At 51.3% G+C, this 13538-nt stretch overlaps 1 protein-coding gene across 2 annotated transcripts in view; it reads left to right on the top strand.

Annotated features, from left to right (window-relative positions):
• The window catches only part of PEBP4 (phosphatidylethanolamine binding protein 4), a 225777-nt gene that overhangs the window by 17550 nt on the left and 194689 nt on the right, over nt 1-13538 (top strand). For both annotated transcript variants that reach the window (XM_025394107.1, XM_025394106.1), the window contains exon 3: nt 4004-4130. In XM_025394107.1, the coding sequence (XP_025249892.1) occupies nt 4004-4130 (127 nt within the window). The remainder of the gene's footprint in view (nt 1-4003; nt 4131-13538) is intronic.

The raw sequence follows: 13538 nt of genomic DNA, 5'->3' as shown, positions 1-13538 counted from the left end.
CTGGTCTCAAACTCCTGGGCTCAAGCAATCCTGCCGCCTCAGCCTCCCAAAGTGTTGGGATTACGGGGCATGCACTGCTGGATACAGTGGCTCACGTGTGTAATCCCAGCATTTTGGGAGGCCAAGGTGGAGGATCACTTGAGCCTAGGAGTTTGAGACCAGTCTGGGCAACAAAGAGAGACTCCGTCTCTACAAAACAGTTTAAAAACTAGCTTGCTGCTTTTCAAGTGGGGTGACCCACGCTTTCACAGTTTCCCTCTTCAAGGCAGCCTCATATCCCATGTGTCTTTTTGTCATCCTCACTGCCTTAGTCTGTTCAGCTACTGTAACAAAATACCTTAGACTAGGTCATTTCTAAACAGCAGGAATGTATTACTCACAACTCTAGAGGCTGAGAAGCGCCAAAATCAAGGTGCCACTGGATTCAGTGCGTGGTGCGAGCTTGCTGTCTGCTTCAAAGACGGCACCTTCTTGCTGCGACTTCACCTGGTGGAAGGGAAGGGTAGCTCCCTTCAGCCTCTTTTATGAGAGTGCCTTTTATAAGGGTGACTTAATCACCTCTTCCAGGTCCCGCTTGTTAATACCATCACACTGAGGATTAAATTCCAGCATATAAACTTTGAGGAGACACCAACACTCAGGCAATAGCACTCACTGAGGGGCAGCTGAAATTCTAAGCCCTTCATACAGGCACAGCTGAGAAGCCATGTTTTTAGAGACAGGGTCTCACTCTGCCACCCTCTGTCACCTAGGCTGGAATACAGTAGCAGGATCATGGCTCACTGCAACCTTGACCTCCCAGACTCAAGCAATCCTCCCACCTCAGCCTCCCATATAGCTGGGACTACAGATGCGTACCACCACACTTGGCTAATTTTTTCTATGTTTTATAGAGACAGGATCTCACTACATTGCCCACGCTGGTCTCTAACTCCTGGGCTCAAGTGATCATCTCACCTCAGCCTCCCAAAGTGCTGGGATTACAGGCTTGAGCCACCACGACCAGCCCTTGTGATCTAATTCTTGCCATGACAGAGACTCACATGACCACCTAGCTCAAACTGAAGCCTGGAGGAATGAAATAGCTCACTAGGGAAAATGTGTGGTGCAGGGAAGAAAGTGCAGCCAAGCCCACTGTACTCGTTCTCTGTTGTACACAACAGATCACTCCAACACGTAGCAGCTGCAAATAGGTGTTGTCCTGCAGTTTCTCAGTTACTCATCTGGAGATGGGAATAGTGTTGAGAGCTGCCTCAAGATATGGTTGCATGAAATTAAATCCTACATATGTGATGTCCCTGATCTATTGGGGTGGCCCAGTAAAAGTCATGCCCTTCGTCCCCAGTCCCTTATGTAGCGTTAGTTCATGGCAAAGCTCGGGCCAGGGCCCCTGATCTTTCCACTCCACTCCCCAGGGTGCCTCCAAGTCTTGTCATGGAGATCAGGAGATCCCCAAACTCTCCGGATGGAAATTAGAATGAATTCCATGTCAGGTAAACCATAAGCAGCGAGGGCACACAGGAAGGTGGCACCTTTGAGGCTTTCTGGCTTTAATGCAAGTTGTTTGTTTCTGAGATAGAGTCTTGCCCTGTCACCCAGGCTGGAGTGCAGTGATGCAGTCATGGTTCACTGCAGCCTCTACTTCCTGGGCTCAAGTGATCCTTCCACTTCAGCCTCCCAAGTAACAGGGACTATAGGCATGCACCACCCTGCTTGTTTTTTTTGTTTGTTTGTTTGTTTGTTTTTTAATTTTTGGTGGAAACAGAGTCTCACTATGCTGCCTAGGCTGATCTCAAATTCCTGGGCTCAAGCGATGCTCCCACCCCAGCCTCTCAAAGAGCTGAGATTATAGGCATGAGCCACCGTGCCTGGCCTTGAATGCAAATTTTAAAGTATATTTTCTCACTAACTTTAATTTTTGATTCAGCTCACCTCAGGTTTGTCCAGATCATCTTGTAACTCGATTTGATAATCAGAATTGTTGGTCACCAGCTCTGTGCCATCTGCAGATCAAATAAATTTCTCTCTGCGTCCTTCTCTAAGCCTTTGCTAAAGCAGCTGAGCCGGGCAGAGGCCTGCACACGCCCCTCTCCTGTCATCCTAGGTGGGGCAACATGCTATCTTCAAACGCTGGCCTGGCAGTGCCCTATGGGTGTGAAGAGAGGGGCAGGGACACGACCCAATCCCTGGTTCGCTGGCATGTGCCCTGTCCTTCAGGGCACTCTGTGGCTGTGCACCCCCCTCACCAAATAACGATTTGCCGATTTTGCTTCTTTGATTCTTTTGATATTTACAACAATTCCACTCTGATAAAAAGGGGAGAGGGGTTGTGGGCATGAGGGCGTCCCTCCACCCTCAGTTTCCCTCCTCCCTGCCTCTCGTTTTCCCTTGCTGTGCTGCTTGCTGTCTGTCTCTCTGCCCTTGGAGGGTCCCCTCTCTGCCTCGCATCTCGCTAGGTGCAGCAGCAAGGAGTTGCAGCAGAAACAAACCAAATGGTCCTTAAGATGATGCTAGGAAGATAAAACTGGTCCCCTAAAACTTCCCCAAAAGCTATGAAAATCTTGCCATCCACCTAGAATTGCTGTAAGTGTGCAAAGAGTTAGAAGACACAGATTTGCTCAGCAAGACCTTGACTCATCCTGCTTCCACCCTCTGAGACCAGAGTACCTGACTTCTGGTATTGGGGGTGCTGGCCCGCCGAAGTGTCCTGGTCCGCGGCTGCCAGGTGCTGGGGGCTCAGCGGCCTTTTGCCTAAGGCTGGAATTCAGGAGCCACTGAAAGAGTAGGAGGTGGAAGGTGGGAGGGGGAATGCAGGGCTCCCCACCAGGAAGCTGCTCTTGGCCTATTCCCAGGCCCCAGCTTCAGGGAGCTCTCCCTCCAGAACTGTTCTCCAAATTACATCCTCACAGGGTCCCCTGAGGCATCACCTGCAGCAAGGCACTGTGGACAGCTGTGGGTGGCTACTGGCAGGCTGTAGAGCAGCTTAGCCATGCAAGGCTGTTAGGAAAGGCTGGGGACCTGCAACACGCACTCCATACCCACACCCCTTCTCTCTCAGTGATGTCTTAACCCACATTAACCCTACAGAGGCCTTGGGTTGTGGAGATAAAATGTAATAGAAGGGCAAGCAAAAACAGTTTTTAAAAATATCTTTGAAAAATCTTACCTGCATTTCTGAGTTTCAAATACAAGCATGCACTGAAGGCCAGCCTGGTGCAGTCATGGCCCGGCCCGCCGTGCCCTGCCCTGCAGACTCTGTCACTTTGCTCTGCATCATATTTTCTTCCCTTCCAGGAAGCCACATTCTCAGAACGCCGGTGCTGTTCGGGCCCTTCTTCTCAGGGAGCAAATAGATGAACCAGTTCATTCATACTCACTGTCTTAGTGAGCCAATGTTTTACCCCCTGAGGGATGTTTGCATTTTGAAATGGAACCTAGGCTATGGTCAATGCTTAACCCAAAGAAGCCAATTCTTCACCTAATGGCAGGATTTCAGGCATGGGGAGCTCTTGATTGTTTAGGGGAGAGAGAACGTCTATGCCCTTGAAGGAAGGTATGCTGACTTGCTAAGCCTTTCTTTCTGTAATAAGAATGTTTCTGAAAAGCAATCTATAGGTACTGTTTTTATAAACTCAATCCTACTTTAAAGACACTAAGTTTGCCTGAGGATATCTATTCTTTTAGGGAAGTAAACACTGATGATAATTAATATTACACTTTCTGATGACTTACAACATGCCAGGTTCTGTTCTGACCAGTGACCTCGATTTTACTCCTCACACTGACTCCATGAGGGAGGAATTATTAGCATCCTCAGTTTACAGATGAGGAAACTGAGGCACAAGGAGGTCAAGTAACTCTTGGGCCACACAACTAGTTAGTGGCAGGTTTGGGATTTAATCCCATTTCACTTTACATTCCCAATAGTGCTAGACTGAAGCCTTGGGAACCCCAGGCTCCCCTAAAACCCTGACACAGGGCAACCTCCCTCTTCTCTTCATAGGGGCCTTGAAGTTTTCTACCCAGAGTTGGGGAACATTGGCTGCAAGGTTGTTCCTGATTGTAACAACTACAGACAGAAGATCACCTCCTGGATGGCGCCGATAGTCAAGTTCCCGGGGGCCGTGGAAGTGAGTGAGCAGGGCTGTGTTAAAGCAGGGTGGGGGAGAGTGGGGGGGTCTTAATGTCCCTGCAGGCTTGCTCATCTGGGTGACTTGAAGCTGCATGCAGAGCCATCTGGGTTGGGTCTGGTGGCAGCAGATGGCTGTTGACATAAAGTTGTGCCTTCCTTAGAGTGGACTTGAGGAGAAGGCTGGGGGCTGGTGGGAGGGCCGCACACTGGAAACTGGTGATGGTTGAAGCCACTCTGCCCAGGCCTCCTCCTGCTCCCCTGCTCTGGGAGCTCCTTGGCTGCCCCTGAGATCTGGGCCCCCGAGCCTGGTGGAGACCAGCTGGTGTGTGCTTTGGAGTTGGCAGCTAAGTGGAAGAAGGGGTGGTATGGGGTCCTCTCCCAAGGTGCGGGGTGTCTGGGTCTTCAGATGACTTCTGGGCTGGAGAGAAGCTGGTATTTACCAGGACAGGCAGAGGTCAGTGCATCCTGACGCTTTGTTGTTGCAACATGAGACACGCTCTTCTTTTGCCCAAAGTTGTGTGAAAGAAGAACAAAGCATTTTAGGAATTGGAAATAACTATTTTAGTAGGCAGTGATTAGTACTATTCTGGAAGCTTTCCTTGCGGGGTCTAGGAAGCCTGGGGAAGAGTCACAGAAGTGGGAAATGGGTCTGCGGAGTGTGTTTTGGGGGAGCTGATCTGGCCTTCTGGTCTCCGCTTCTTTATTTCTTGACTCCTGGGCCAGACTGAGCTCCCAGAGTGTCAAGGGTGGAGACTGGCCTCTTTTCTGCTGTGTTTTAGAAGGAGGTGCTGGTGCCAATCTAGGCAGGACTCGGGTCACAAATGTGTGGAGATGGAAGGGTCATGGCTGGGATGTGACCAAGTACACACATCAAGGCTGACCTTCTGGTCCCTTCTGAGCAGCATGGCAGAGAGCGGCTAGAAGGGGTTTTTCCTTCCCCGCAGTGCTGCCTTGGTTAGACCTCATGCAGTCAGCTAAGCCCAGTAGGACAATAAGCGCCGGAGGGCGGCAGCACACAGGTTACTCCAATGCGGCGGATAGACTCTTCTCTTCCTTGAAGCATTTTTCACTATCAGAGAGCAAATAGATTGTTAAGAGGCTGCTATCATGAAGCTTTGATAGGTTGTCTTCTTTGCAAACATGACAAACACCCTTTCCTTTGGGAAGATGAGCAATAAAGCACACATGTGTACATGTGTACACATGTACACACACATTTGCATGCACACACATGTGCACACAACATCAGTCCTCCTCCCTGGAAACCCTTGGACTGGGCATACCTGTGGACAGCCAAGAGGAGCAGAGAAAGGAAGGCTGCTGATTGTGACTCCTGGGATGGGAGGTGCAGGGCCACAGAGGCCGGGCAGGAGCCCAGTCTCTTAGATGAGTATATGCCACTCTGTGGGACAGGACTCCGGGCTTCACCATCCATTCACGTCTCTTGGGGTTTGTCCCTTATATAGTGAGGTTCAGTCAGATGCTTTCACAGGCCAGAGACAATCCCAAGGGGATTCTCCCAAAGGGCTCCCTTCTGCGTGCTGATGATGCTGCAGACATCCACTAGATGGCAGTGTAGACTTTTCTGAGCACCTAGTGTCCTTCAGAGCAGGGATTTGAAGCCTGTTGGGAAAGTCTTTGGTTTGATTTGGTTTTGTCGCCCTGGGTTATCAGCACATAACACAAAGACGACATCACCCCGCCACATCCTGAAGTCTTGCACTGTTAAACCCATTCTGTCTCAGCCCAGGGGTGGGGTGGGGGGAAAACCGATGTGAAACGTAGAGATTTATGACGGACACAGAGCTGTGGTCAAGAAAGCCAGGGAGGGCGAAGATTTTACAAAGGAAGATTTGGTCGAAGCTGTGGGAAGAAGAAAAATATAGTATTCTACTACTATGGAACGATAGTTTATGGAAATGTAACAGACCTATGAGAAGGCAGATTCAGAGAGAGTTGCCAAAAGTGGTCATTGAGTGCCACCTTATTCCTGGGCACTACTCGGGCCTTTCATTTAATTCTGTTATTAAGTCTCCAAGTTAAGTATTTCTTTTGTCAAGACTGTTAGTGGCATGTGACAAAAAGTCATCTCAAATCGGTGTAAGCTGAAAAAGCGGGGGAAACTTATTGACTCACAAAACTGAAAACTCCAGGGATAACTTCAGGCAAGGCTGGATCCAGGTGCTCGTGTCACCAGGAATCTGTCTCTTGACTGTTTTTTTCTGTGCTGTTTTTATTTGTAAATAGACTCTTTCCTTGTGGTGACAAAGATGGCCCGAACAGCCTTAGGTTTGTGTTTGACCAGTTTGTCAATCCCAGTGGAAATAGGAATTTCCATCCATCAAAAGTCACAGGATTGGTCTCGCTTTGGTCTCGTGCCTATCCCTGAACCTAGCAGTGACCCTCTACAGCTCCCCTTAATCTACGAGGACTGAGAGCAGAGGAGGATGGTTGCCCTGAATGCGAGTCAAAGTGTGATTGATCAGATAAGGGTGAAAGGATGTTAGGTAGGAAATGCCAGGGCAGGTCCTATGGAAGTGAGTAATCTGGCCAAGTACAGAGCTGAAAGGTTCCAGAGCCAGGGTCAAAGCCAGGTCTGCCCAACTCCACAGTGGCCAGTGGACCACTGGCAGGGGCTCTAAGGGAGACACCAGGGGGTGCTGGCACAAGCAGGGGTGGGCTGGCCAAAGGGAAGCTTTCCTCAGTTAGAATGGAAGAGGGTGGGCAGGAAGGATAGTCCTTGTTAGGGAAGGTGGTAGTTGGAGCTTCGCTTAAGGGATAGGGCATGACTGGTGAGGCTGGAGGAGCAAGTGCTACCTGGATCCCTCAAGAAAAGGGTGCGGGGAGCCTGAGCGTTTAGGACAGAGAAGAGCATGGAGGTATTTCCTCTGGGCCCGACTGAGAAGGGCACGAGTTGGTGACTGCTATGTGGGGATGGTGCGCTGCTTCCAAGGTGACTGAAGCAATGCCACCAAAGCGGCGACTGCCAGCGGACATGCCTGGGAACCCCCACCCCCACCTCCCAGCAAACTCCAAAGCCCTGGAAAGAGGGGTGTAGCTGCGCCTCTGTGCCCACCAGAGAGCTTCCTACCTCCATATTCTGGCATTGGCCACTTCCCCATCCTTGGCATCTTTGGACCCTGCTCCCGTCACAATGCTTCCTCCTCTAGGAAGCCTTCCCTGACTGCCTCCCTCTGGGCTCCACCTACATCCCTGGCTGATCTCTTCTTTCTCTGTGCTTTTAAAATGTCCCTACCCTCTAAACTGGGTTTTGACTTTCCTCTGTCTTGTGCTGTAGTTGCTCATTCCTATCTCTCAAAGCTTCAAGCACTTTGTAAGCTAGGAGAGAAAGACTGTGTGTTGATTTTGAGTCACCCGCGGGCCCCCCAGCACCTCAGATCCTATGCTGGCTGACTGGGTGACTAGGTGAGAGAGTGAACAGGTGAAGGCATGCATGCATGAATGAATGCATGAATGAATGAATGAATGGCAGGTGAGAGAGCATGTCCTGGAGTGTCAGCTATGAGGTGTGTCAGCCTAACTGTTGGCCCTTTCAGCATCTGTTGGAGGAAAGCTGCTAAGCCTGGTGGGCCCGGGACGGCAGGACTCTCTCCTCCCCCAGGGGGTGAGGTGTGAGCTGGGGGGTGGGTGGGGAAGCAGGCAGAGAAAGAGAGGAAGTCAGGCAGGTTCATAAGAAGGCAAAGTAGCACAGGAAAACGTGGCTGGCTCCCGTGCCAGCTATGACTGAGCGAGAGAGGTGTGGAAGTAAGAGGAAGCGTTTCTCCCCTGGCGCTCTGACAAACATGAAGAGGCAAACATTTAAAAATGCATCCTGTTCTCAAGCCAAGGAAAACTGAAAGGCCCCTGAGAAGCTTCTTGACTGGGGGCTTATTCTCCACCTTAAATTTCGCCAGCTGGAATCCTTTTGAAGTGCAGAAATTGCCTTTAAGTGGGGAATGTGCATTGCATTACAGGGAGGGAACAAAAGGCTGCCTCGTTCTGTCCCGCTGTCCCTCGAGTTTCCAATCAGGCTTGGCCCAGGCCCTATTTCTTCTCCTCACAAAGCAGGTGGCTCTGAGTGCCCTACCCACCTGGGCCAGCGCATTTCGTGCCAGCCCGGGCCTCTAGTCGCAGTCTCCCAGGGAGCACCTTCTCGCCTTCATTAGCCCACGGTGGAGACACAAGTTTCAACACAAATTTTCTAGAGGCCCGGAACTCTCCTCTCTGCAACAGACCTCGGAACTCACAGGTCCACTGCCCCCACCAACCCTTCTCTGTATACACAGAGCAGAAAAATGCAGGCTGCTGCAGTCACAAAATGATTAGCCGAGGAAGGACACAGGGCTCCCAACACCCACAGCAATTCTAGAAGAACAGCCCCTAATGGATGGAGCAGGGACGTTCGTCTGAGTAAAGAGAGGCCAACAGGCAGGCATTTCCAGTAGACACACGTGTGCCTACACGTGGAGGCGGTCAAGTGCAGGCCCACTGGCTCGGGGGACTGCAGCCACCTGGACTATTTGGTGTTAAGGATGTGAACCGATTCACTTAGTAAATATTGAACACACACTGTGCATCAGGCACCACGTTAGTGCTATTGATTCAGAGACGAAAGGCACTATCACGGAACTTGCAGTATAGGCGGGGAGACAGAAAGGTAGCAGGCAAGCATGGGGACACAGGGTGTCAGTGAGCCAGGACCCGGCAAGGGACAGATGGGAGCCAGGATGGTGGGGTGAGGGATGAGGCTTGTGGTGGGGTAGGAGGTCGGAGCGGGCAGGGCAGGGGCACATCCGTAGTGAGGAGCCAAGAACTTCATGGCCCTGGTGTGGAGTTTAGAGTTTATCTTGAAGCTTGGCTGGTGGCTCGGGGAGGCGGGTTGCCGTTTGATTTTTAGGCTGGTAAATGTGATCAGATTTGCAATTTGGGAAGGTCACTCCAGCGGCAGGTGGAAGAATGGAAGAAAGGTAAGATTGAAGGCAGGATGTCCACCCTGCAACCTAGGTGATGGCATGGACCATGGGGTGGGTTTAAAAGATGTTCAGGACGTGGAACCCATAGAACTTGGGGACTGTGGGGATATTGGGGAGAAGGAGAGTCCAGATGACCCTCAGGTTTCTGTGATGGGCAGGCAAGTGGGTAACAGTGAGATTGGGTATATAATTTCTCATCTAAGACAGGACCCTTTTGAGAGTAAACAGGGGTGCTGTTAATAGTTATGCCAGGACAATGGGTGTCATTGGGCACGGCACTGGCAAGCTGGGGTATATGTTAACTCTGATAATGGTGCCTTCACCAAGAAGGGGATACAGAGAAACACTGGGTTTACAGGGATGGCAGCCATTGGCACGACTTCTGCACAGAGACCCATAGAGTCTGAGGAGGCTGTAGCATCCAGAGGTAGCCGCCTGAGAGGCGGGTCTACAATCTGACTTGAGAAGAGAAGGCAGGGCTGGGCGCCTGGGTCTGCATCCTCAGCGTTCCAGCAGGGGTGGACTCTGAGAGCAGGACAGGCTTACCTGCGGGGAGGCTCTGCCATGCTCAACAGCAGCCAGCCAGAGAGGTCGGGTTAGCCCACAGGAAACGCACACATTGCCTTACCCCCGCCAGCCACTGGTTACCTGTGTGAGGGGATGGAGGAGTGAATGAGGGTGGATCCCGTGGAATGGGCTACTCACACCACCGCTTTGCCAGGGGAGAAGAGATGCCTGGGAATATTTAAATGCTGGCAGGGGCTGGATACAGTGACTCACGTCTCTAATCTCAGCACTTTGGGAGCCCAAGGCAGGAGGACTGCTTGAGGTCAGGAGTTAGAGACCCCATCTCTACAAAAAACGAAAAAGTTAGCCAGGCCTCGTGGTGGCTGATACCTGTAATTACAGCACTTTAGGAGGCTGAGGTGGGCAGATCACTTGAAGTCAGGGGTTTAAGACCAGCCTGGCCAACATGGTGAAACCCTATTTCTACTAAAAATACAAAACTTAGCTGGGTGTGGTGGCGCATGCCTGTAATCCCAGGTACTCGGGAGGCTGAGACAGGAGAATAACTTGAACCCAGGAGGCAGAGGTTGCAGTGAGCCTAGATCGCGCCACTGTAATCCAGCCTGGGTGACAGAGCAAGACTCTGTCTCAAAAAAAAAAAAAAAAAAGTAGCCAGGCCTGTAGTCCTAGGTACTGGGGAGGCTAAGGTGGGAAAATTGCTTGAACCCAGGGGTTCAAGGCTGCAGTAAGCTAAGGAGTTATGATTGTGCCACTGCACTCCAGCCTGGGCAACAGAGCAAGACCCCAACTCTAAATAAATAAGTAAATTCTGGCAGGAAGGAGCCAATAAAAGGGCAATGTTAAAATGTAGCAGAAGGAGGGGTTGAGGTGTCGACTGGCAATGCTCATTCCGAGGTGATAAACGGTATGGATGGTGGGGGTTAGAGAGGAGGAGATTTTAAAGGGTGTCCAGCTCCTTTGGAACCGATGGGACCTGGCCACTGACTGGAAGTCAGGGGTGGGAGGTGCAGGAGATGCTTCTGAGGGAAGAGGAGGAGGAAGGGGATAGTGGGCAGGAGGGGTGCAGGCACGGCTGCAGGGGCTGGAGGGGGCTGCCCTATGCTTGCCATGGGAGCTGGAGCTCAGCCAGCTGAGTCCCTACTGCAGGGGGGGAAGAGGCAATGTCATGAAATTGCAGCATGAAAGGACTTTGGGGCAGAGCGTGGGGAATGCTGATGTCATGGGCGTTGTAGAAGAGGTGAAGGGAAGAGGCAGGAATGGGGAGCGGGAGTCACCAGGCTCCGCTGCTAGAAGAGGCTGCCATGGGGCCAGGCTGGGGAAGAGCCACTGGATCTGGATCGTTCCAGGACTATGGGCTGGGAGCAGAAGGTAAAGTCAGGACAGGGTAAGGGGCCACCCTGGGGAGATCACCAGTGCATCAAGTGAGGGTTTAGGGAAGAATTCATGAGATTCCACCGTATCTGGTGCCGAGCACCTAACTGGAGTTTCACGGATGGGATCGGTTGTCACTACCATAAAAAGAGATGGGTTTGTAGTCTGAAGGGCAGAAGACACAGAAGAAGAGTTGGACTTTCCGAGGTTCTAGGAGACCTGTGTGTGTTTGAGACCCAGAGGCAGAGGGAACAGGAGGCCGCTGAGGTTGTAAATGAAGGGCTCAGGTGCTAACAGGTGGAGCCAGGTCTGGGAAGGCAGGTGAGGTGAGCGCCCAGCACCCAGTCAAGGATGCATCAGGTCATCTTATCCTTTGTCCCTGGCTCCTTCAGTGCAAGTAGTCAAAGTGCTAAAATCACTCAGCTGTGTCCCACTCTAGCCCAGGTCCCCAGCCAGGTCATCCGGGGCTCCTCTGGGTGCAACTGGACTGGGTGAAAGGGGAGTGAGGATTGTCAGCATTTCTAACCTTTGCAGTTAGATGTTCAGGTGGTAAAGACACTTGCTATGCAGGACTTCACAGGATCGATCCTCCTAGCAACATGGGGAGATGGACAGAGGGGGATTATCCCCTTGATGACAGACGGGGGTGCTGCCCACGGTCACGCTTGGCATAACTGGGAAGTGGGAGAACCAGCCCTGGATGGCAGGTTCCCTGGTTTGCAGTCAGCTACCCTTTCACCTATGTAATTTTGCCTCTGGAATCCCCCGATTCCTGAAAACAGGCCTGTAATGTTGACAGTGGACAGGGGGTGTCATTCATTCATTCATGTAAACAGTGGACAGGGGGTGTCATTCATTCATTCATGTATTCGCTGGAGCAGATCCGGATGGAGCTCCACTCTCTGCCCCTCTGCCAGATACTGTTCCGGGAGTGAGAGATACACACAGAACGCATCCCTGCCCTGCCTGTGATGGGCATCTTGCAATAGTGAGAATGTTCATTGTTGTTGTTATTACTTGTCTGTTATACACTTAATGGCTGAGGGAAACCGTAACAGAATGGCCACGTGCTCTGGCGACCGTCTTACTCAGGGCAGCTCCATTAGCAGCATTCCCAGTCTTGATCTTCACTCCCAGGGCTTGTTATCCTCGTAGCCTTCTCTGTCATTCCAGAACTTCTGGCCAGGCCTGAGCCTGCCCCCAGTAGCTTTTAATCAAACAGCACCCTCCCTCACCCAACCCGCCGCCCCCAGTCCAAAGGATCCTGCCGGCAGCTCAGGCGGGCAGGGTGCACGCGCAGCGACTGGGCAGCTGACGTCCGCTGAAAGCTCCCAGTCAAGTGCTGGGGAAACAGGTTCCAGATGTTTCTCAGATCAAATACTGTTTCTTTGAAGAAACTGTGTGGGCTGATCTACCAAGGGGGCCATGGGACCTGAAAGGAGCACTCAGTGGATTTGCATCCTGGGTTTTTTGTTTTTTTGTTGTTGTTGTTTTAAGGGCACTGAACAAGCGTCTGTGTAGCGCTCTTCACATGTTTGGGATCTGTTCACAGCGGTATGTTGGGGAGTGTCAGCAAAGCCTTCTTGGATTTTAAAATAGCTGCCGGCCTTTGTCGGAGCCATTTACAAGGAAGAGCATTTTGAATGCTACAGGGACTTGTTGCCTGCTCTCACCGGGGAAAGAAGGTGGTGGCCTCAAAGGGAGTTTTTAGAAAGGTTTTGCAGATTTTTAGAAGAGCAATATCCTGTGTTATTTGTTAAAACTTGCAGGCTTGTGGGTGAGGGGCGGAGAGGAGGAGGTGGGTGGAGCTCCCAGCCCTGCAGCACTGCAGTCCAAAACCCTCACTGCCTGGTGGGGAGGTGAGAACTGCCGGAGGAGGGGGCTGCAGCGGCTGCTGGGAATTGGGCTGGCAGGGGCAGTTGTCATAGGATCCCAACTTTGAGGGCATCTCTCATTCTTCCAGGGACCAGCACACCCATGACATGTTGGTCTCATGCTCACAGAGTCCATTAGACCCCAATGGTGGCCATGTGGGTGTCATGGCAGGCAGAGCAAGTATTAGTGTCTCTGTTTTACAGGTGAGGAGACAACAGATCAGGGAAAAATATTTATTTATTTTTAATAGACTTTATGTTTTAGAGCAGTGTTAGGTTCACAGCAAAATTGAACAGATGGTACCGAGAGTTCCCATGTACCCCTGCCCCCACACAGGCACAGCCTCCCCCACCCTCAGCACCCTCCACCAGAACGGTGCATTTGTTCTACTCCACGAACCTACGCTGACACATCACTATCACCCAAATCCATAGCTCACATTAGGGCTTACTCTGGGTGCTGCACCTCCTGTGGGTTTCTACAAATGCATGATAGCATTATAGTATCATACAGAGTAGTTTCATTGCCCTGAAAATCCTCTGTGCTCCGTCTATTCATGCCTCCCTCCGACCTCTGGCAACCACTGGTCTTTTCACTGTCTCTGTAGTTTTGCCTTCTCCAGAATGTCATAAAGTTGGAATCATACAATATGTAGTCTT

The sequence above is a fragment of the Theropithecus gelada genome, chromosome 8 (genome assembly GCF_003255815.1).
Source record: "Theropithecus gelada isolate Dixy chromosome 8, Tgel_1.0, whole genome shotgun sequence".
NCBI lineage: Eukaryota > Metazoa > Chordata > Mammalia > Primates > Cercopithecidae > Theropithecus > Theropithecus gelada.
This window is presented reverse-complemented; position numbering and strand designations above follow the sequence as displayed.